The sequence below is a fragment of the Apteryx rowi genome, unplaced genomic scaffold (assembly GCF_003343035.1).
Source record: "Apteryx rowi isolate R43461 unplaced genomic scaffold, aptRow1 scaffold_363, whole genome shotgun sequence".
Lineage (NCBI taxonomy): Eukaryota > Metazoa > Chordata > Aves > Apterygiformes > Apterygidae > Apteryx > Apteryx rowi.
In genome coordinates, this window is record NW_020450119.1 from 728771 (window position 1) to 750579 (window position 21809).

A 21809-nucleotide genomic window follows, 5' to 3' on the forward strand; every position below is an offset into this window, starting at 1 on the left:
CGGTGGCGGCGGCGGCGCCGCCGGCCCCCAAGAAGCGGCGGCTGGCGGCCGGCGAGCGCTACGTGCCGCCGCCGCGGAAGCTGAGCTCGGGGGTGAGCTTCGGCGCGGTGCACTTCGCCGAGACCAGCTACTACTTCGAGGGCGGGCTGCGCAAGGTGCGGCCCTACTACTTCGACTTCCGCACCTACTGCAAGGGCCGCTGGGTGGGCCGCAGCCTCGCGCACGTCTTCAGCACCGAGTTCCGCGCCCAGCCCCTCGCCTGCTACCGCGCCGCCGCCCGCGCCGGCCGCCTCCGCCTCAACGAGCAGCCCGTGCACGACCTGGACACCGTGCTGAAGGTGGGCACTCCTCCATAACCCCCCCGGGGCCGGGTACCACCGGGCCTGCACGCCCTGAGGGTTGGGCACCTCCCGGCACCGGGTACTGGCACCCTGGGGAGCTGCCGGTCAGCCGAAACGGGAAACCACAGCTCGGTTATAGCAGTGAGCGTTGCCTCGGCCAGCACGTTGCGATAACCCCGTGGCGGTGCTGAAGGCTGTAGTATTTAAAGGGAATTGGGTTTCCCAGGGAAGCGTTACTGCAGGGGGATCAGGAGCGCACACATCTGTTCCCTGCAGCCCCGCTCTCTTGGCCAACTCTGCAGAGCCAGAGCTCCCCACAGCTTTTTGCTCAGTCCCTTGAGAACGTGCCAGGCATGGGGCTGTTGCTTGAGGCAGGCTATTGAACTTAAATGGGTCAATGTGCTGAATCATTGCATTGAATCATGATTTCTAGGATGATCGGGCTTTCATTTACTCCACAAGATCAAATCCCTATTGTGCATAGCTAAACAGGGTTGGTTAGGTTGGCCAGATTCACTCTAATCATATCTTTCTTGCAGAATAACGATTTYCTCAGGAATACAGTGCATCGCCATGAGCCTCCAGTCACTGCCCAGCCTGTCCAAATCTTGGTGGAGGATGATGAGGTGGTAGTCGTAGACAAACCGTCCTCTTTACCAGTACATCCCTGTGGCAGGTTTCGTCACAACACCGTCATCTTCATCCTAGGCAAAGAACATAATCTGACGGAAYTGCATACAATTCACCGACTCGATCGCATGACCTCAGGAGTACTGATGTTTGCCAAGACTGCAGAGGTGTCCAAGAGGATTGATGAGCAGGTTCGGCAGAGACAGGTGAGGGGGAAAAAAAGGCTTTGGGGGTCTCTTGTGACACCTTCTTGAAACAGGTTTGGTCAAAAGTCAGCTAAAATTTTGGTCTCAACAAGCCCAAGTTCCCAAAACAGCCTCTGGTTATCTTCATATTCTTATTGTACAAGGTGTGGGAGGCCTCAAGAGGGAAAGACTGAGCAAAAACGTACTTGATTTTGATAGTACTAAATCACTGAATGTGATTTCCTTCCTGAAGGGATTATGCTAACTGGCTTAGTTAGAGAGTAGTTTTACTTATCATCAGAAATGCGTCAGTCACTTAATACTTTCTTCAATTTTTAAAAGATTTAGAAGGTTTTTTTCACTTTCCAGTGGTTCTCAATCCAAAAGAACCACAGTCGTGGGGTGCTCTAGGATTTGCTTCAAGGCAATGAAACTAAGGTCACAATAAAACACACAGAGATGACCCTGGAGTTGAAAGTGACAAAAGTAGGCCAGGCCCTTATGTTTTCAAATTCCTGTTTGGTTTGAGAACAAACAAAGAGTGAGAGAAATTTGTGTTTAAATAGCTGATTTTTCCTTTCTTCTGTTCAGCTGTAATAAAATAATAGCTTGTCTACATATGTATTTCAGTGAAGAGGAAGAGACAACTAACTAGGATGAGACTCCATGTACTCAGGACAGAGACAGTTTTCTGTTCTGTTTTCTAAGGAGTTTTTCTAACATTTACTCTTTTTCTTTTCTCTCCATAGCTGGAAAAGGAGTATGTCTGCCGTGTGGTGGGGGAGTTTCCAGAAAACGAAGTGGTCTGTGAAGAGCCCATACTGGTTGTTTCTTACAAAGTGGGAGTGTGTCGTGTGGACCCCAAAGGGAAATCCTGCAAAACCATCTTCCAGAGACTCAGTTACAATGGTAAGACCAGCGTAGTCAAGTGTCTTCCGCATACTGGCCGCACCCACCAGATCCGGGTACATTTGCAGTACTTGGGTTATCCTATTGTCAACGACCCTATCTATAATATGAAAGCTTGGGGTCCTGAAAGGGGCAAAGGTGGCAAGATTGATAAAACGGATGAAGAACTCCTGAAGGCACTAGTAGAGGAACATCGTTCCAAACAGAGCCTGGACGTTTTGGGTATTTCAGAGGAGGACTTGAACCTCAACGCAGAAAATAAAGAGTGCGGTAATTCAAGTGACTGCATGGAATCTGTGCAGGTTGATCCTATAAATGGGAACTCCTGCCCTGCTGAGGACACTAAGGATCCAGAGAAAGGTGAAATACCAACTTGTCTACAGAACTCTGATACCAACCTGGAAACACTTGAAAAAAATAAAGAAACTAGTTCGTGTGAGAATTGGGATGGGCTAGTGGAAGAGAAAGGTTCAGAAGAGAAGGACCCTCTATGTGTGGAGTGTAAAATTACGAGGCGGGACCCATCTCCTAAGGAGCTGGTGATGTACCTGCATGCGTTGCGCTATAAGGGAGCAGAGTTTGAGTATTGCTCCAAGATGCCTGAGTGGGCCGTGGAAGACTGGGAGGAATGACAGAGGAACTTTAACATCTATGGACACTGTTTTAGCATGGCCAGAAAAGTGTCTTGTAAAGACCTAAGCATGCTTGGTGATAAAAGTAACAGCTCTGTTTAGATTTACTTTTCAATGTGGTTGAGGTGAACAAACTGCCTGTGATTTGAGATAGGGTGGGAAAACTTGTTGAGACCTGAGACCTATCCTGACTGCAGACAGATACTTAAAAGATGAGCAGAAAGTCAGGGCTACAACATTAGAATTGTGTTTCCCTTTAGTTAACTAACACTTCTGTGCAGCACACATGACTTGGCACAGGCAGCTTGAAATTAGTTTCCTCTCCTTTCACCTTAACGTATTCTGGGTCTGTTTTCAGTTACCCACACAGATAAAATGCATACACTTAAATTCAACAGCTGATTTCCTTCCATCTTCATATGTAATGCTCTTGTATCTTAGAATAAGAACTGCTGGAATGTTGTTCAACATACTGGATATCATGTCATACAGAAGAGTACTTCTACTTTGATGTGTCAGTTTTTTTTAAAAGCAAAACATTAAAACTGAGAACAAAATAAGGTGTAAAACCAAAGCACTGTGAAGCTGATCCATTCCTGGCAGGATAATTCTTGTTGCATTGTACATAACCATATGCTATAAACCATGTAATGCTATGGTTTGTAATGTTCCCGTTCTTCTGTTGGTGTTTCCATTTTTGATAGACTTTGCTTTGAAATTACTCTTGCAGAATTCCTTCAAATAATTGCTTAATTTAAGATTAGTAGCTCAAGGGTCGCTTCATCTGTGCTTCAGTGTGACAGTTTTAAAGAAAAACAAAAGCAGTCTTACAAACCAAGAGACCAAGAGAGACTTTTTTAACACATCTTGTAGTAATATGTTTCCAGAATGATAAATATCACTGTAGTTACTCTTCTCATCTGTGTTTATATGGTCATTTATTGGCCTCTGGGAAGGTTATTATAATAATTCTGTTTCAGGTTCCTTTTTTTCTTATGTGTTGTCAGTAGTAATGACCAGTGACAGTGACTGCAGCAGGCAATCAGAACCTTTACCTGGGAAGAATCATGTTATTTCAGGTCTAGCTGCAGACAGTGGAATATCTCTACCTGTTGTTCTGCATCCACAACTCTCCAYGCCCGTTTCTACATGTGGTACCCACGCAGGGTTCTGCATTTCTAAAATGTTAAAGAAACATTTTTAAAGATGTAGGAGAGAGTCCAGAGGACTTGATATTATTCAGCAGGTGGGACAATAGCCTTGCCAGAGTGTGGTCCAGGCTCAGATGCTCTCTCCTTGTCATGCTGTGTGCTAGGGAGCTCTAGCCATCTCTAAGCCCAGCCAGACATGATTTTTATACACCTCTTCTCTTACTAGTTTGCAGTCCCTCTCATCCAACTTTTTGGAAGAAACCCCTGCTTCACAGGTGTCCCTGAGTGGGGTGCTGGGGACAGCAAGTGCTCCAGGCCTAAGGTTTGCCAGGCCCACAGGAATGACTACCTTCCTCCTTGGCAAGGCCCCTAGAATCACTTGTCAATATCCACAGATGTTACCAGCATCAGGACCTGTGTACTAAAATAGAATAAACCGGTGCTTACTTCTTCTAAAAGCCCCAAGTAACCAAGTGATTTATTTCTGTCCTCTGTCGTCCTGCTGATGTGTTGAATGTTTCTGTAAGAGTCATTCAGACTCTTCCACATCCTGCCAGGGGTCTCTAGTGATTTTAATTTAACCACAGCTGTTTTCCTGCCATCATGTATTGAGGTCTAATCTAGTATTAATTGCAGGAGGTAAAAGCTCTCCTGTGTTTGAGAGATGACACTAAAAACTCRGTGCCTAATTTTTTCGTACACTGAAATGCATACTTCATGTAACAGTGTAAATGAAACTTGGGCACATTCAGAATGTAAATAAGTCTGTGTGCAGCTAGCTTTAGGCACCAGGAGAAGATGGTGAGTTTTGAGGCAACTGAGTCTTAAATTGGGCCTCAAGGTATGTGGTGATTCATCCCGAATTATATTCTCTCTGCAAGGAACAAGCATCTGAAAAGGATGTACTGACTGTTGTGCCAATAGATACAGACCAGACAACTGAAGGGCCTAATAAGGAACTGCAGCTTATTGCTGCTGTCTTACTCTTTCTGGCAATGCATAATTGCTGCTTTTAAATTACCGTGACGCGCCTTGCTGGTCAAGAAACGCTGTGACTGCTGTTTTCAAGACGCTTTGAACTATGAAAGCTTAAGGTTGATTTCACAAGRATCCTGCTAGCAGTTGCATCATACTTCGTTTCATTTGAATTCAAAGCTGGTGGTTTCACGTGGCACAGCAGCCAGATTTCTGYGGAGTCCAGCTGGTATGCGCTATGGCTTGCCTTTATGAACACGCACAAGAAGTCAGCGTTTTGTATTTTGCTAAGAGGAAAAGTGTTGCTATTAGAGATATCTTGTGATTTAGCTGTTGAAGAGTAGTTCTGTGGTAAGTACTATGTCCTCCTGCCTGGGAACTTTGCTGTGCCTTATCTAGTCATTGTGCTGGAAGCCTAACATGTAGGACTGAATCAGAATTAACCCACAAAACATGGTCAAGAGGCTTAATCGTCCTCGGGGTCACRCTTGGCAGCCTTGTTTTAACCGGCCCATTATGGGGGCCATTTGCTAGGATAAAGAGTCACGATCTGGCTATACTCTGCATAGGTTTTAGTATAATCTAATTTCTGCAAGGATTTAAGTGTAGTTAAATCTGCCTGGAGAGCTTGCAGAACTGTTCCACTAAATTGCAGATGCAGAAGGCCCCTTTGAATAGTTGTAATTATGTGTTTAACCTGTCGAGCATAAAGGTCTCATGGGAGCTCTTTTGTTCCATTAACTTCTTGTTTTGAATTTTTCAAAACTATTGATGGGTTATGGGAAGAGGAGGAGTTGCTCTGGTCTCTGAGACACAATCATTTATGCTTTTAAAATCTTCTTAATGTCAGTAAAAGTGAGGCCAATTGCAGTAATTATTTTTCTAAAGCAAACCTTGATGTAATTTTCAGTGAGGAGTTGGGATTAATTTGGCTGGAACCCCCTCAACCCCTGATCTTGCAAATATTATTTGCCCTGAGATCCCACTAAGGACTAGGCTAGTCTGTATAAAACAACTTATTTGGGTTGCAAAAGAGACTCGTAAATTGTTTGTTCCCAGAGGCTTCACTGCTTGCAACTTCTGAGCATGGTAGGTTTCTGAGGGTCTTTGGACCAGACCCAGCAGAGGGAATGGGTTTAAGAGCCTGGACTGCTCACAGGGTCCAAGAGTCCAAATCCTAAGCAGAAGAAATGCTCTTCTTCCCACCTGGAAGGACCTTCCGCATGGAGGGAGCCCTTCAGTGCAGCTAGATCAGAGGGGCCARAAGGCCACCCTGACTCCTAGGGCACGTGGAAGAGAGAGGGAAGTGCTGTGGATGTGGTTCATTTGCAGGTGGGGAGAAAGACATGGGGGGGATGGAGTGGGACAGGGTGTTGCAGCAGAGCACACATCTAAGAGACCATTAGCTCTGTTGCTCAGAGGACAATTTGTCTTTTTTTTATAGTAGGATCTGTTTAGCAAAGAAAACCCTTGTCTGAAACACTAAGTTGCTTAATTAAATACCCCTTCCCCTCTAATCCTGAGCTAATATTTTCTYAAGTGAGACCCAGGCACCGACTCAGCTAATCTTTTTAAGCTGGATAGGACGGGAAAGGTAAGTCAGAGGCTTTAAACACAAAGAGGCGGCCTCTGGCTCCAGGGCCGCAGCCTGGGGGCTGCAGGAACACGGCTGGAGGGGTATYGCGGGGGGCCGCAGGCCCATTTGGGGCACCAGCCCGCAGGAGTGTCCCCGCGAGACGCAGCGGCCCCGGGGCTGCCCCCGCGGCCAGGCGGGACTGCGGCCGAGCTCGCCGCGGCTGCGCCCGCGCCCCGAGCGGGCTGTGCGGTGCCCGCGGCGGCAGTGAGCGCCCCGGCGGCCCCGCAGGGGGAGAGGAAAAAAATAAAACTCTAAAAAGCTCTTATCGACGAGGATGGGATTCGAACCCACGCGTGCAGAGCACAATGGATTAGCAGTCCATCGCCTTAACCACTCGGCCACCTCGTCACAAGAACCTAGTTTCTCGCCTAGCCTATAAGAAACTTCCATAACGGCTCCCGCGTCGAGTTCTGCCTCGGGCTCGTTCCGCGAAGTGGTGTCCACTTCTCGGCCTTCCTTAGGCATACGCAGCCTGAGGCTACCGCGCGGGAACCAAGCGACCCTTCCGAGGCTGATCGCTGCTCTGACATCCTCACGGCTCCGGCCGCACTAGTTGCCGGCGAGGGGAAATACTGAAATGGCAGGCCCAGGGTTAATTCCGTGGAGGCCACCATGTTGTACGGAACACTGGGAGGTGCCATGTTGTACGGCGACTGCCGTAGGGCGCCACTCCGCTGTCGTCACGACGGCTGGTTGGCGCGGGGCGCACGCGCGGGAAGCAGCGGTTAGGTTTGAATCGTGAGGCGGCGCCGCCCGATGGGAGCTGGGCGGCCGGAGGGCAACGGCGGCGCGGAGGCGGCGGCGCTCCGCTGACGGCAGTCGTGAGTGTCGCGGCTGGAGCAGCGGGTGAGAAGCCTGGAGGGCGGCCGCGGAGAGGCCCGGGGGGAGAAGAGGCTGGGCCAGGGGCGCGCGGGCCCGGCTGAGGCGACGGCCGTTGCCTGTCGCCGGGGCGGTTCCTGTGGGTTAATGCCTGGTGACGGGAGGGGAGACAAAAGGCTGGAGCAGAAAGCGGCTCCTGGTGGTGGAGAGACCTTGCCCGCAGGCCCGGCGCTCTTATGAAGAGGAATGGCCGGTGTCTGGGCGGCCTGAGGAGATTTCAGCGTGCTGGACGCTGCCCTCGCAGAGAGAGGGAGGTCTCCGGATAAGCTGGCTGATAAAATCCAGTGTTGGCCAATACGAAGGAGTTCACGTCTGGGTGAACACTGACATAAGTACTGGTGGGCTGTAAATTAGCCTTTGGAGGTCGTTCAGGGTAGTGCTCTGAGACTGCCAGTCTCCTCCTCAGTGAGGTGTGTGTATGAAGTATGCAGTGCAAGGAACTGTGAGGAAAGACATCGAGAACAAAACAGAAGCATAATTTTGACTGTGTATAAAACCATCATAAACTTGTGGTCCTGTTCTGGTCATCCTCATCTCAAGAAGGTTATCAGATGATCAGAAATACTGGAATATTTCTCTGTGAAGACAGACTAAATAGATCATCACTCTTAAAGATGAAGAACAGGAGGATGAGGAGGGATTGGGTGGAAGTCTGTAAGATCAAGAATGAATCTTTGTCTCACCATGTGGAAATGTGGGGTACCTAATTTTAAGATATAAAAACAAAAAGAGGTGCTTTTTCACAAATGGCATAACAAAGCATTGGAATTCTCTGCCACGTGCACGTTGGTCAAAAATGTCATTAGAAAATGACTATTGGACATGTTGATTGGGATGTGAATTCCATATTAATAAACCTTGTAATAGCAGACTCCTGGCAGACCAAATGGGGGCTTTCTCTAGCCACGTTCTGTGCTTTCACTCTTCTCTACACATCTGTATGCATGCCCATTTTTTTTATTTCACATTCTTTGTTGTGTTTAGTCTCATCCAGCACAGAAGTTCTTGTATTCAAAATTTTCAGGCTGCTGGCTGGGGAGCCAGTTTTGGGGATGCCTGCCAGAAACATTTTCTTGATTTTCTAGCCCCAGAGCCGCAGACCCTGGAAGCCAAGGCCTTTCAGGATACTGTTTTAACTGATCTAAACTTCTAATGTAAGCCTGCTACATCTTTGGGACGTTTATGGTAAGGGGAAATATTTTGCAAAAATAAAACAAGAAATTATTAAAGTTGCTTTTGGCAAATTAGCTTTCTGTTTACAAATAAAGTGTCATTCTGGAAATTTTTCTCTGGTTTTAGCTATTATACCTTCATGCTTAATACTGTCTTCAAAATACTACTTTTTTCCTGTTTAAGCAAACAGAAATTTACTGGAAAAAATTCCATTAGTTAAGTTTTCTCATTGTGCCTTCTTGCTCTGCCCAAACATTGTCTTTAAGCAAACTGGTATTTCTGAAAAACAAGGAATGAAGGGAAGATTGTTCCTTCCCTTCACTCACTCCCCCAATTCAAACCCTGCTCTGCCTTATGAGCAATACCCCACTAATACATGATAGCATTTTAAATAAGTCTAGAGCTTTTTATTCTCTATATGAGGCTTAATTTTAGTGTGAAAAATGAGCTATCAATTTGTGGTTTAAGTGTCTTACACGATGAGGTGACTGGCTTGGTGGATGAGGGGAGAGCAGTGGATGTTGTTTATCTGGACTTAAGGAAGGCTTTTGGCTCTGTCCCCTAACAACCTCACTGACAAACTGATGAAGCACAGACTAGGTAAGTGGACAGTGAGGTGGATTGAAATTGGAGGTGGACTGAAGTTGGCTGAACTGCTGGGCTCAAAGGGTTGTGATCAGCAATGCAAAGTCCAGTTGGAGGCCAGTCACTAGTGCTGCACCCCAGAGGTCAATACTGGGTCCGGTTCTGTTCAACTTGGTCATCAGTGACCTGGATGGTGGGACAGAGTGCACCCTCAGCAAGCTTGCTGATGGTACAAAACTGGGAGGAGTCACTGATACCCCAGAGGGCTGTGCTGCCATTCAAAAGGAGCTCAACAGGCTGGAGAGATGGGCAGAGAGGAATCTCAGGAAAGTCAACAATGCAAAGTCCTGCACTTGGGGAGGAATAACCCCATGCATCAGTACAGGCTGGGGGCCGAACAGCTGGAAAGCAGCTCTGCAGAGAAGGACCTGGGGGTCCTGGTGGCCAACAAGTTGACTATGAGCCAGCAATGTGCCCTTGTGGCCAAGAAGGCCAATGGTATCCTGGGCTGCATCAGGAAGAGCATTGCTGGTGGAGGGAGGTGATCCTTCCCTTCTACTCAGCCCTGGTGAGGCAACATCTGGAGTACTGTGTCCAGTTCTGGGTTCCCCAATACAAGAGAGACATGGACCTGCTGTAGTGAGTTCAGGAAAGGGCCACGATGATTAAGGGACTGGAGCATCTGACATAGGAGGAGAGGCTTGGAGAGCTGGGACAGTTTAGCCTAGAGAAGAGAAAGCTCAAGGAGTATCTTATTAGTGAGTGTGTATCTGATGGGAGGGTGTGAAGAAGATGGAGCCTGACTGTTCTCAGCAGTATATAGTGAATGGATGAGAGGCAATGGCCACAAATTGCAATCCAGGAAATTCGATTTAAACATAAGAAAAAAAATTTTTACAGTGAGGGTGGTGAAGCACTGGAACAGGTTGCCCAGGCATGTTTTGGAGTCTCCATTTTTGGAGATATTCAAAATCTGACCGGACAATGTCCTGAGCAACCTGCTCTTGTTGACCCTGCTTTGAGCATGGGGTTTGGACTAGATGATCTCTAAAGGTCCCTTCCAACCTCAGCTATTCTGTGATTCTGTGAGAGGCAAAAGCTGAGCRACTCTGTGCAGAGCTGTCTGTTTCTGCAGTTTTACAATTCACTTGGTCCTTGCCTAAGGCAAGGGTTGTTATGACATGGCTTGCTGAGGTTTAGAAAGGGTAAAATAAAGTAATATGATACATGCTATCAGATTGTTTATAGCCCCCACGTAGGTATACTTTACGTAGTGATAGAAAGGGGGATGCATATAGATAAATATCGTCACTGAAATCTAGGAAAAAGCACAAAAAATCACTTTTGGGGGAGGGGTGGCCTAAGGCAGGTCCACAGGAGACTGAGGTTATGTTCTTGGTATTCAAGGCTTTAATTTTGTTGTGGTTTACACAAAACCATAGACAATATTAAGCCTGTGTTAACACAGACATCTATCAGTGCACATTAGCTCACTAGCCCCTTATGCAACTTTTCTGAAGTGTTCTTGTTCTCCCTGATGGTGGGAATATCAAAATCCCGTCATTTGGACTGATCTAAATGTGATGCGTGGGGGGAGAAGTAGCAAATGAAGAATTGTCTTGTGTGCCACAGCAAACTTTGCATTGTATAAACTTTGATCACGTTTATCTCCAACAGTTAGCAGAATCTTAACTTTAAATAAAAGAATGCCTAATGTGTAAGAATCAAACTGCCTAGCACAGTTGTTTAATATCATGATATATTGTAGAAAACGTGGACTTGAGAGCCCCCTGTCAAACTTCAATGCATTTCTGTGACTGAAGAAAGGTGGCAAGAAAGGTTATGGTATTTAACTGAGGCTAATATCTATTTGTAATTGTGTGCAATTTTCTTACTAAGGTTCATTAATGTTTTTGCATTTCAGTATCGTATTTTATAGGAAAGGCACATTCTTCAGAAATGGACAAGATTTATTCAGACCCTAACATGGAAAAGTAAGTTGAAAGCTCATAAAGTTCTTATTGTGGTATAAATATAGTTGTCTTTTAGAGGTGAAATGTTGCTTAATCCAAATGTGCTCTTCAGCATCTCTGAAATGCATTGTCCATTGGGAAGAAGAGGAGCAGGGAGCATCAGCTTTATTGTATATAGGAAAGCTCTGAGGAAATTTCATAGCAGTGGATTGTCTGGAGACTAACCAGCCATGAGGGATTGAGGGGAACCTGCTGAATTTTCCAAATCTTATTTTTGGGAGCTAGTGCTGGAATTAACCATTCTAGGCAAGCTTGATTATGTAATTTCACGTTTTTTAAAATAATGGAGCAATCAGTTTAACTTTAAAATGTGGCAATTCTGTTCAAGAAATACATCTTGGTGCAAGGTTATGGACTAATATACATTTCTTTTTTCCCCCCTCCAGTGATAATACAGAGCACATCAGAGGGAAAAGGCTTTCCTCCGTGAGTAACTTGAGGCATTTCCCAAAATAAAACCATATGGGTGTGTGAGGAAAAGAAAGTGAAGCTGTAAAGGCAGACTCATTTTCTTATCGCAGTCTGAAGAAAAACATTCCAAAAGCAAAGAAAAAGCCTATTAGATTTATGAGAGTTTTTGATTGTGGTATTGGTGGCTCTTATAAATTCTCTCTGGCGAGGTAATCAGTTTTTGAGTTCTCTTGAAATAGCAGTTTGCTGGGTGTATGGGTTGGCTGATGCATTCAAGTCTGAAAACTTTGCTGTTCGCATAGCAGCATGACAAAAAGTGATGCAATTTGCACCGAAAGACTTGCAACCGAAGTCAGTGTATATGGATACATCTGGTAATTTTCAAGCATAAATGACTGAACTCAGTATTTAGAAAGACAACTTACCCTCCCCCCCYCCCCCCCCCCCAAAAAAAAAGTTGTGAAGAAGAAATGTTCATAAATGCAGACCATGCTTTTCTAGTTTTTTCTTTTAGTACGATTGTTTGGTTATGGATTCAAAAGAATTTTACAAATTAACTTATATCTGTAGTTTTTTTTCTAAATCTCTCCTTCTAAATGTTTACTAATACAAAATTCTCTTTTAATGTTAGCCTTAAGGAAGGATGTGCAGATGAATTCACTTTTCACAGCTTACCACAACTGGAGTTTTGCTTTACCTTACTTATTTGAATTTGTTTATTTAAAGCTATCATTCCGAAATTAATTGCCAGAGAAGAAGGTATTAACTTTGGGATGTATTGTTTTTTTTGTTGTTTTTTTAAGGCAGAGAATAGGGTGACTGCACATGTTTCTCTCCTTTTTGGTCACCCACTGCAGTTTACCTCCCAAACTAAAATCCAGCATCGTGCCTCTATCTCCCTTGCTTTTCAGTTAAAATCTTTGTGGTAGAAAAGATTTTTCTGCAAAACTTTGCCTGAGACTTCTACTCATTCTTTTACGACAAAGCCTCTTCATCTTATATGAGATGCCAAATCTGGCATCTCTAATCTTTAACTGCTCCTACAATCTCAGAAAAAAAAAGTACAGCTCCAACTGAATTCCTGTGTATGGTGCTTTAGTGGGAAGTGAGATCAGTCTGGGACAAGCGCCCAATGCAAAAGCAAATTGTAAGTCATGCCAGGTGATCCACGGTAGTTTTTTTTCTGCACRAGTGATATCTTGAACTGCTTGTATACTAGCTGTGAGTAAACCACAGCTTATTACTCCATTTGCTTGCTGCTCGGTACTTTCTTTGGTGGTAGTTATGGCTCATCGTCTCAACTATTATATTTTTTTTTAGATTTTAAAGGCTCCACGAAGTCCTCTTCATGATCTTGGAAATGGGAATGAATTCACTCAGGTAGGTCTCTTAAATCCTTCCTTGCTGATGCTCTTAACATTTTCAGCTTGCTTCTAAATTGTTGCTGAGTGAATTGTGTCATTGGAATAGGGCAAGCATAAAAATACTTGTAGTAATAACCGCCTAGGGAGAATAATATTTGGAGTATTAAATGTTATAAGAAATACACTGAGTTTATCTAATACTTTTTTTTACATCAGAATGTTTATTCCTTTAAGAAAAGAGGAATAACCAGAGATTAATAGACATAATTTGCTTCTGCTACAGTCCATTTTACTTGAAGTTTGACTTGCTAGTGTTCAAACTGGTGAAGTCATTAAAATAGTTTAACATCTAAAAAAATTKCCCTGCAAACTTAGTTAACATAAAAACTAAAAATAAACATTTTCTTCCAGAATTACATACAGAATATATTTCATGTTTACAGTGCCTGTTGCTTCTCAGGACTTGTGACTATAGGACTATTCAGTCTGGAATTTTTTTAACACCATTTCTACTGAAGATTTGTTCTATGGACTGATGTTCTGGTTACATCACATAAATAGCTGTTGCTGATCACAGAATTTGAAAACAGTGAAAAAATCTCCAGTAATTTCTTCAGAGTATGAAATATGACCCTGAAATATTTATCCACAATACCTATTTTAAAACTGGGTTGAGTATTAAGAGTGGATAACTTACTATTTAGAGGATCTGCTCAGTTGCAAGTCTTCACTTCTATAATCCCATAGCAATGATGGACAGTATTGCTAATGAGCAATGTAACGCTGTCACAGGTAGTAGTTTGACATCGTTCATAACGGCTTGTTTGCTCACATTGTTAAAAATTTGTTTGAGGTAAATTACAGGCCTTGTTAGTTTTGTGCACGTATGAGGCCTGGTCCCTGAATACTTTGTCTGTTTTCCTAAACAAGTGCTCAGTTGTCCTGAGGCTGAGCTACTTACTTAAGAAAGGTTATTGCAAAGAACTGCACAGTGGTGATAGGATGGGTTAACTTTCCAGTATATGTAATACTGCACTGTCACATACCTCGTAACGCTGCATTAGTATGATCATGTAGTCAGTAACACCATCTTTCAGTAGCGAAATTATCTATGGTAACTTTGATTCCTTCATGCATCCTTCCTTTTCTCTTATAAAGACACATGCTTTTTTTTTTTTTTTTTTTCTTTTCAGTTCTTGTTATGGAAAGCTAAAGAAAAAAATCCTGCAGCTCTTGCGAAGCAGCTACCTATTTTTTTTTCCTCTAGTATACAAGGCGATATGAGTAAAAGTCTTTGTAACTGAAGTTCCATTTCTTGTATCTGAGACCAGGTAGTTTTTACACAATGATCTTCTCTAGATCCTACCTCTTCTGAGAAGGGAATCTATAGGTCAGGAGGAGAGGAGCTGGAGAACTATAAAGTAGTTTAAGGAAGCTGATAAATAAATGTACTTGTTGGGCTCTGATGTATATATATGTGTGTGCGCGTGCATTTTTTTTTTTTTAATGAAAAGCTATGCCTGTTGTGGCTTGTGGAATAGGAAATATCCTCTATATATCAGACTATTGTGTTCTTTATTGTCAGGATGTCAATATGGAAAAACGTCGGAAAAACTCTCGCCGTGTCAGCTTTGCAGACACCATAAAGTAAGTTTGTTCTGAAGGATGCAGATGTACATCCTTTATTTAAACATAAAAGGCAGTCTGTTGGTAATAATCTGGTATCCTCTAAAACTGCTGTTTGCAGAAATGTGTGGGTATTCAAGGAAAGAAACTGTTGACTATTGTTACATTGAGATTCACAGATTCTGAGTTCCAAGAGATCCATAATTCATTTTTTCTTCCTAGCTGGAAAAAAAAAGGTTAAGAGGGTATTTCCTGCAATTAAGCATTATTGCTTCCCATTAACTTTTTTAGAGATTTTTCATCCTAAATATGATAAATGGGATCTTCCCACTGGAGAGTATGGTTGGGTTCTGTAAGCTTCTGGCTTTTGATCATCTGATTTCAGAACATACAGTGTGGGGAAAAGACTGAAACTAGGGCTGTGTGGGGGGTTTTTTTTTTGGTTTTGTTTTGTTTTGTTTTTTTTAAGCTTTACTTTCTTGTGTTTTCAAAAAACTGGTTATTTTGTTTTTAGCTGCAGAGTCTTCCAGAGAGATCTTAAGACTAATGTGACAGAGAGAGAAAATACAGGTAAAACTCCTTTCTCTTCTCCTGATAGGATGCACAGACTATTAGCAACAAGATTTCAGCCTGAATTTAAGAAGTAGACTTGTCAGTCCCTGATAGGGGATGGTATGGTCAGCTGTTTATGATGGACTGGCTGAGAAACTGTTAGTTCCTAGTACTGTGGAGCTTGTAGTTCAGAGCAGGAATTATTTTTTAGGCAAACTACACCTAGAAAAAAAATTTATTCGAGGTTTTGCATCAAACAAAAGCCGAGCAGAATGGCATGGTCCCTCTGTCAAAGATTACCTAGGAGGGATCTGAAAGGCCAATGCAGTTTCAACTGCTCTGCTTCTCAGGGCTGTTGTCTTGATAGAAAGGCATATCAAGAGTGAGAACTCTAGAACATTTTTTTATTTTCTGTGCAGTTTACTCTTGTCTTTGAATGTTTTGATGCTGTTCCTCATGCGCTAACGTCTAATTGTTATTGTTTTTAGAGTGTGCAGCAGATACAAGGAAACAAGTCCTGCTTAATCAGTAAGTTTGGGAAAAGATTTCCCATGATACATGCTCCATCCTGCAAATACATTTCTTCACATGACACGCAACTGTTAAAATGCTTCTCCTTAGAGAAAAAGACAAATGCAACATACTTATTTATCTTAAATATAAAATTGCTGAGTGTTTTTAATTGGTGAGAGAAGGGATTTTGTTTAAAAGAAAAAAAGGACAATTATGGCTTGACGTTCCCCCTTCCAAGTTTGATTGCTTGTGAATGTCTGCCAGGAAAGACCTATCGGATTCCATATCTGTTAGACATAGTCTTAGATATTCATTTAACATAACTTTCTCCCCCTAAAGATAAAGTGCTAGTCCAGCCTCAAAGTTCTTGTCTAGATAAAACAAAATGATGGAATTTTTAAAATTAAAATGAGCTGGTGAGTAAAGTTACAGACTTTGACAGCTTCTATGTGTGAAGGGGAATTTCTTGTATTTAAATGTATAGCAAGGAAACAGCTTATGTACAGCTATAGTTAACTCATGTTTTTAAATATTTCAAATCTATACAGTAGCATATATTTAAAAAAAAAAATCAGTATTCTAGCTAAAGTTTCTTGGTCTCGAAAGAGTAAAGTAAAGAAAACAATGAAGAGCAGAAGGCATTAAAAGTTAGGCTGAAAGCTATCCAAGTCAGTCAGTATAAGCAGCTTTTCATTTTACAAAGAAACAAGTTTTAAGGACGCAGCTTCAGTTCCCCAAAGAGAAAGGAATAACTGACAGTGGAAGGTTGGAGTTAAAAATAAATAGGTAATCTTTTCTTTATTTACTTGCTACTGAAGAAGAAAAATGTCAACTGTTATATTGATTGATGGCTTATGGCATGCTAAGATGAGAGGATCTCATGGGTCAGTAAGACTGTAACTTCAGCTAGAATATACTGCAGATCTATTTGCAGTGTTTATCTGCTGCCTAGTCCCTTACTAGCTATGCAACTGAATTTTCTGCCTTTCACTATACTGTTGAATCCCTCTGATTTGAAATCTTTTAACAAGCTGTTTACCTAAACCACCTTTTGCAGAAATGAAGAACCTGAAGCTGTTCAGTGTGAGATCACTGGTGAGTTTTAAAATAGATTTAATAACAAAATGATGATTTTTATCCCAAAGTACTGATTCTCTTAGAGTATTTTTAATAATCCTAGAAGAGTCTYCTCACTGAGACAAGTGTTACATGAGCACGCTTTGTCCCATAAAGCTGTTTACAAGCATTGTACTGTAGGAATATAGGTAGTTTCTCCACGTGCTCAAAGGATTACTGAAAATATATCTGAGGATATATTTGGGTTTAATTGTGCTTACTCAGAAGGTGATATTTATAAAATGAGTGTATAGGTCTTCAGTTTAGTGGATAGAATAATAACAAAATGAGCTCAACAAATGGAGTAGTTCCTTTTTTTTTTTTTTTTTTGACAGGGATGGACACTTTGCTTCATGCCCCTATCCAGGCATTGGTGCAGCAGACTGAGGTATATGAAGCTTTTATTTTTTTGTGCTGAACCTAAAAAGATAAATCATTGTGGTCATGCCAAATTCCTCTGAAGGGGAATCTTCTATATTTTCAAGTATTTTCTCAATCTGGTAAGCATTATATTGTGATACTGAGAACTTTTATTTTTAAAAGTGCGTGCTAATTTGAGTCCCTGAGTTAGTTTCTCCATTCTTTCTGACTCTTATCTAAGAATATGCAAAGGAGCTTATGATTCAAATACGTCTGGTTATTAAAGCTTAGGTACTTTTTATTCCACGGTATAGAATGGATATACAGAAATGTGCTCTCTGTCCCTATCGTTAAAAGGTTTAGAAAAATTGCAATGACTGACATTAGAATGCAACTAAGTTCTTCAGTTGACTCAAGTAATAAGACCCAAACTTGTTAGTTAAGACTCTTGCAGGCACAGTTGCACCAAATTTCTGAACTGTCTTACACTTCAGTCATGATGTTATGGCACTACTTTTCTCAAAGAAAGTCACTGCCAAAATATACTCCCTTGCTGCAATGGCTTCTGGCTTATATGTTGAGTTTAAAGGGATGGGTTATAAAAGTATGTTAGCCCTTGTTAAAGCATGTTTTAAAAAGCCCATTAAAAAGCAGTTTTAAAAAATCTAGTGTAGTTGAGAACATGTATACTGTGAGGCTATAATGGTCAAATTGAAGCTTTGGCTCTCCTTGTTTTACATAATCCATACAGTTGTGCTTTTTCTAATGTACTTTAATTCATGCATTATAAAATATTATATGTAATTTGAAGTAAGCATGAAGTTGGTCTTGATCAATATGTTCATGATGTTTGATAAGATACAGAATTATATTTTGTTACTGGCCAATTTTTGTCATTRAGGAGACTAAAATCTTCTTAGTCGGGGATGGGAAGGACTTTTAAAACTTCCAGCTTGCACTGCCACTCTGGGGAGCATGCATATTAAATTAAGCAGGGTTTTCTCCTGCAATGAGGAAGAAAAGGCACAAACCACATTGTAGAGAATGGAAAATACTGATCCATAAGACTGAGTGGTCCAGCTACATGCTTACTAAGATACGTCTGGGTATAAGTCTTTGCCTAACAGTAAAACTGAGACAAATTATTTTTTAAAGATGCCATTTAAATACAATATGCTGTAATAATTGTATCTTCCCTCTTTCCTTGAATGTGTTTACTATTGCTTGTCCAGGAGGAATCAAAGCAATATGTTTTTCTTTTCTTCAAAGATGGTAGAGCTTAACCTTAGGGCTACATTAGTTGACCTTTATTTTAAATAGAATAAACTATTGTATCACTTGTGATAAATGTCAGTAACTGTCATTTCTTGTCTTTTTTTTTTAAGTGGCCTGATGCAGACAGCACCATTCAAAAAACAAATAGGCATGACACAACAGTTATCTTTTCAGATGAAAATGAAATGGATATGACAGCTAGTCACACTGCAGTGATTACACGTGACCTGAAAAACAATCAGACTGACAAAGCTGAGAAAATAGATATCACATCATTTCTGGCTGGGTTAAAGTCTAACAATGGAAAACCAGAAATGAACAAAGAATTTCATTTTTTCTGTGATCCTACAAATCGCTCATGCCCATCTTCTGAAGAGAAACCAGATACTACGACGATAAAGAAAATAAATTTCAATGAATTTTTGATGAGCTTGAAGTCAAATGGAAAGGTGCCTAATCCTACTGAAGGACCTGAGAAAGAAAACCTTTTTTTTGTCCCTTCACAAGTTTCAGAAGACATGGCACAACCATCGGTGGGATATGTATATTCCCATGAACCAGAGGCCACCTGCAATGTAACAAAAATCTTTAGAGGGCAAGATGATGGGATGGAAATTACAAAATGTCAGGCATCTGATGTTAAGACTATGTTTTCTGGTATCTGTGAGGCTCCACCAGAGCAATTAATATGTGCAGATGTTACTGAGGCATTTGTAGATGATGGTATGGATATGACAATTAGTCATACCGCAAAAATGTCTTTTCCTTTCTCCAGTGCTGAGAATCAAAGTCTAAACTTCAAAAAGGATTTCCCAGCCACAGAATTAGGTAATAATTCTATATTAAAGAGAGCATCTAATCAGCAATTAATTGTTCAGGAGAACCCCCAACTTTGTACAGACAAGAAAACGATAAATGTTGAAAACAGGCTAGATACTACAGCGCTGCAAACTGTTGAACAACAGACCAGAACAATGTCTGTGATTCCAGGATCTATTTTGTCTGACACTGTCTTCCGAGGTGATAAAACTGTTGTTTTTTCTATGTGTGATGACATGGAAATCACTGGGAATTATACAGGTATAATCAATAATGAAAGTATCAAGGAAATTGGCRGTTCATGTAGTAAAACTATTGAAAAAACAGTTAATACAAACTCTTCACTAGTAGAAAACCCACATCCAGCACATGATGATAGGGGCATTACAAAAAGTATTCAATCTTCTATGTCATATAAAAACAGTGCACTTGTACTATCTTCTGGCTCAGATGAAAGAACTGAAAAAGTGACCCAAGATCACAGGACTGCTTCCATGAGTGTTGGTTTTGATTCACATGCAAATTCAGTTTCTACTGGTATTTGTAAGGGTAGACTTCAGCACAGACTAGCAAACTCTCTACTTGTTTCTTTGCCAGGTGAGAAGACAGTAATATTCTCAGGAGAAGATAGGGACTTGACTAAAACTTATGTTGTCAAGGATGAAAGGAAGAACATAGAAAATGAATTTCCTGCTGGTGTGTCCACCTCTGTCACCTGCGAACCTCACTTTCTTGGTATCAAATCTACCTCTCCCAATTTAAATGACCAGGAAGAAATGGAAATAACTAAATGCCAGGCTGTCGTCATGGACAATCAAAGCATTGGGATAACAGCAGACGCAAAACAAATGCATTGTAAAATAATTCCATGTAAAAATGAGAACAAGAATGTCAGTGAAGTTGCAAGTTCTTTAGATATGGACAAGGAAAATCTTGAGGTGATGGATATTGATGTGAATATTAAAAGTCRCCATTCTATAGAAATGAATACTAAAGTTCTTGAGGTGACAGTAGTCAATAAGAAGCTTGGAAAAACAAACTTTCAGGCAAGTGGTCTGAGTTCCAGTGCAAAGAATGTATGTTCATTACAAGAGCAAAAGAAGGAAGTCCCTAAGAACATTGTCACTAACAACTGTGCATTCGTGTCTTTGCAAAGACAAAACATTGAGGTATCTCAGTCTTTGCAAAAAAACCTTTTGAATGCTTCACTTTCCTGCCCAAATGACAAAACAGACATGTTGTCAGATGATCAAAACATGGACATAACCAAAACCCATACTGCTGCCCTTGATGTTGCTCCTGTTAATATGGTGCTAGACTATGAGAATAATCATAATCAAAGTAATGTAATATCTAAACCGCTGCAAACCAAGACCTTCCTCTTCTCTGGTGGTTCTGATGCAGATATCACTGTAAGTCAGACTGCAGCAATAGAATGTGGGGATTTCAAAATGAACTCAAATAAACCAACTGTTGTTCCTTTTGCTCCAGATGATTCTTTTATTTCCAGTAATGAGCCTGTTCCTTCTGGAATTAAAGGAAATGAACAACTTGGAAAAATATTAGGAATGAACACAAATTACCAAAACTCTGACAGGCAAGGGAAAACCAATACTATGGAGGGAGTAAACAAAGTACTGCCAAGTGAAGTAGATTCTCGGAGAGATTTTTTGACCAGTAAAACAGTTTCTTCAAAAGAAGATTTAAAAGATCCTCACTCAGTTGATGGGCTGCGCCTGACATGTACTGAAGAGCCAGTACTAGCCAATACAACTGAACCACCTAAGGGAAATTCCCAGTTGCCTTTGTTTTTGGAAAAGTCAGTTGCACTTTCCTCTGGTGAAAACATGGATTTGACTGAAAACTGTTCAGTAAAGGTTCCTGATCAAAGCATCAATATTGTTCTACCAGAAAGAAAAGCAGTACCCAAACATGTGGTTCAAGATGAAAATAAAACATTGTCCTTAAAAAAAGAGGACATGATGAATGTAAATAGTCAGGAGCAGTCTGGGTGCAACGTGTACTCCTTGGTGTCTGTCAAGAAAATGTTAACAGTGGCTGGCTCACAGCATTTGTCTCGTTCGGGTGAGAAAACTACCGTATTTTCAGATGATGCTGATATGGACATCACCAGAAGTCATACAGCTGCAGCAGTCAATAAAATAATTTTACAGCCTAAAAGTTCAAACAGTGACATAACCTTAATTCCTGAAGATAAAACTTGTGTTTTTACATACAGTGATGACATGGAAATAACTAGACTTGATACTGTTGTAGTTGATAAATCTATGGAAAAGGCTGCATCTTGTGGGATGTTAAACATAGCTAATAGGACTGGAAGAAAAAGCTTGAAGGGAACAACAGGTGAAAAGACTGTTTTATTTTCACTGAGTGACGAGAAGAATGACATGGAGCTCACACAGAGCCATACAGCTGCAACAGGCCATGAAATTGTCTCGCAAGATAAAGTAGCACTTTTTTCTCTGTCTTCGTTTCATCCTGATAAAACTGTTATGTTCACAAGTAACCAGGCTGACATGGAAATGACCGAGTCTTGCTCTGCCGATAAAATTATCCCCAAAGTTCTATGTGATGATAAACTGAACTTGGATAAGGAGGTTGGACAGGAGGCTCTTTCAAGTAG

General features: G+C 41.6%; 2 protein-coding genes and 1 non-coding gene across 3 annotated transcripts in view; 2 read left to right on the plus strand and 1 right to left on the minus strand.

The window, feature by feature from the left end:
- Window positions 1-2: 2 nt before the first annotated feature.
- RPUSD2 (RNA pseudouridylate synthase domain containing 2) lies at window positions 3-3418 on the plus strand (the record flags this gene model as incomplete). Its single annotated transcript, XM_026073182.1, has 3 exons — window positions 3-338; window positions 881-1177; window positions 1906-3418. Coding segments are annotated over 3 exons (1425 nt in total), but the record flags the coding sequence as incomplete, so codon positions are not given.
- Window positions 3419-6725: 3307 nt separating this feature from the next.
- TRNAS-GCU lies at window positions 6726-6807 on the minus strand. Its single transcript has one exon. It is a non-coding gene; the product is annotated as a tRNA-Ser (tRNA).
- Window positions 6808-7236: 429 nt separating this feature from the next.
- Window positions 7237-21809, plus strand: part of KNL1 (kinetochore scaffold 1) — a 31808-nt gene continuing 17235 nt past the window's right edge. The window contains exons 1-10 of the mRNA XM_026073183.1: window positions 7237-7305; window positions 11021-11090; window positions 11516-11555; window positions 12861-12920; window positions 14490-14551; window positions 15045-15100; window positions 15571-15610; window positions 16653-16690; window positions 17047-17099; window positions 18457-21805. Of these exons, the coding sequence (XP_025928968.1) occupies window positions 11056-11090; window positions 11516-11555; window positions 12861-12920; window positions 14490-14551; window positions 15045-15100; window positions 15571-15610; window positions 16653-16690; window positions 17047-17099; window positions 18457-21805 (3733 nt within the window). The 5' untranslated portion in view covers window positions 7237-7305; window positions 11021-11055. The remainder of the gene's footprint in view (window positions 7306-11020; window positions 11091-11515; window positions 11556-12860; window positions 12921-14489; window positions 14552-15044; window positions 15101-15570; window positions 15611-16652; window positions 16691-17046; window positions 17100-18456; window positions 21806-21809) is intronic.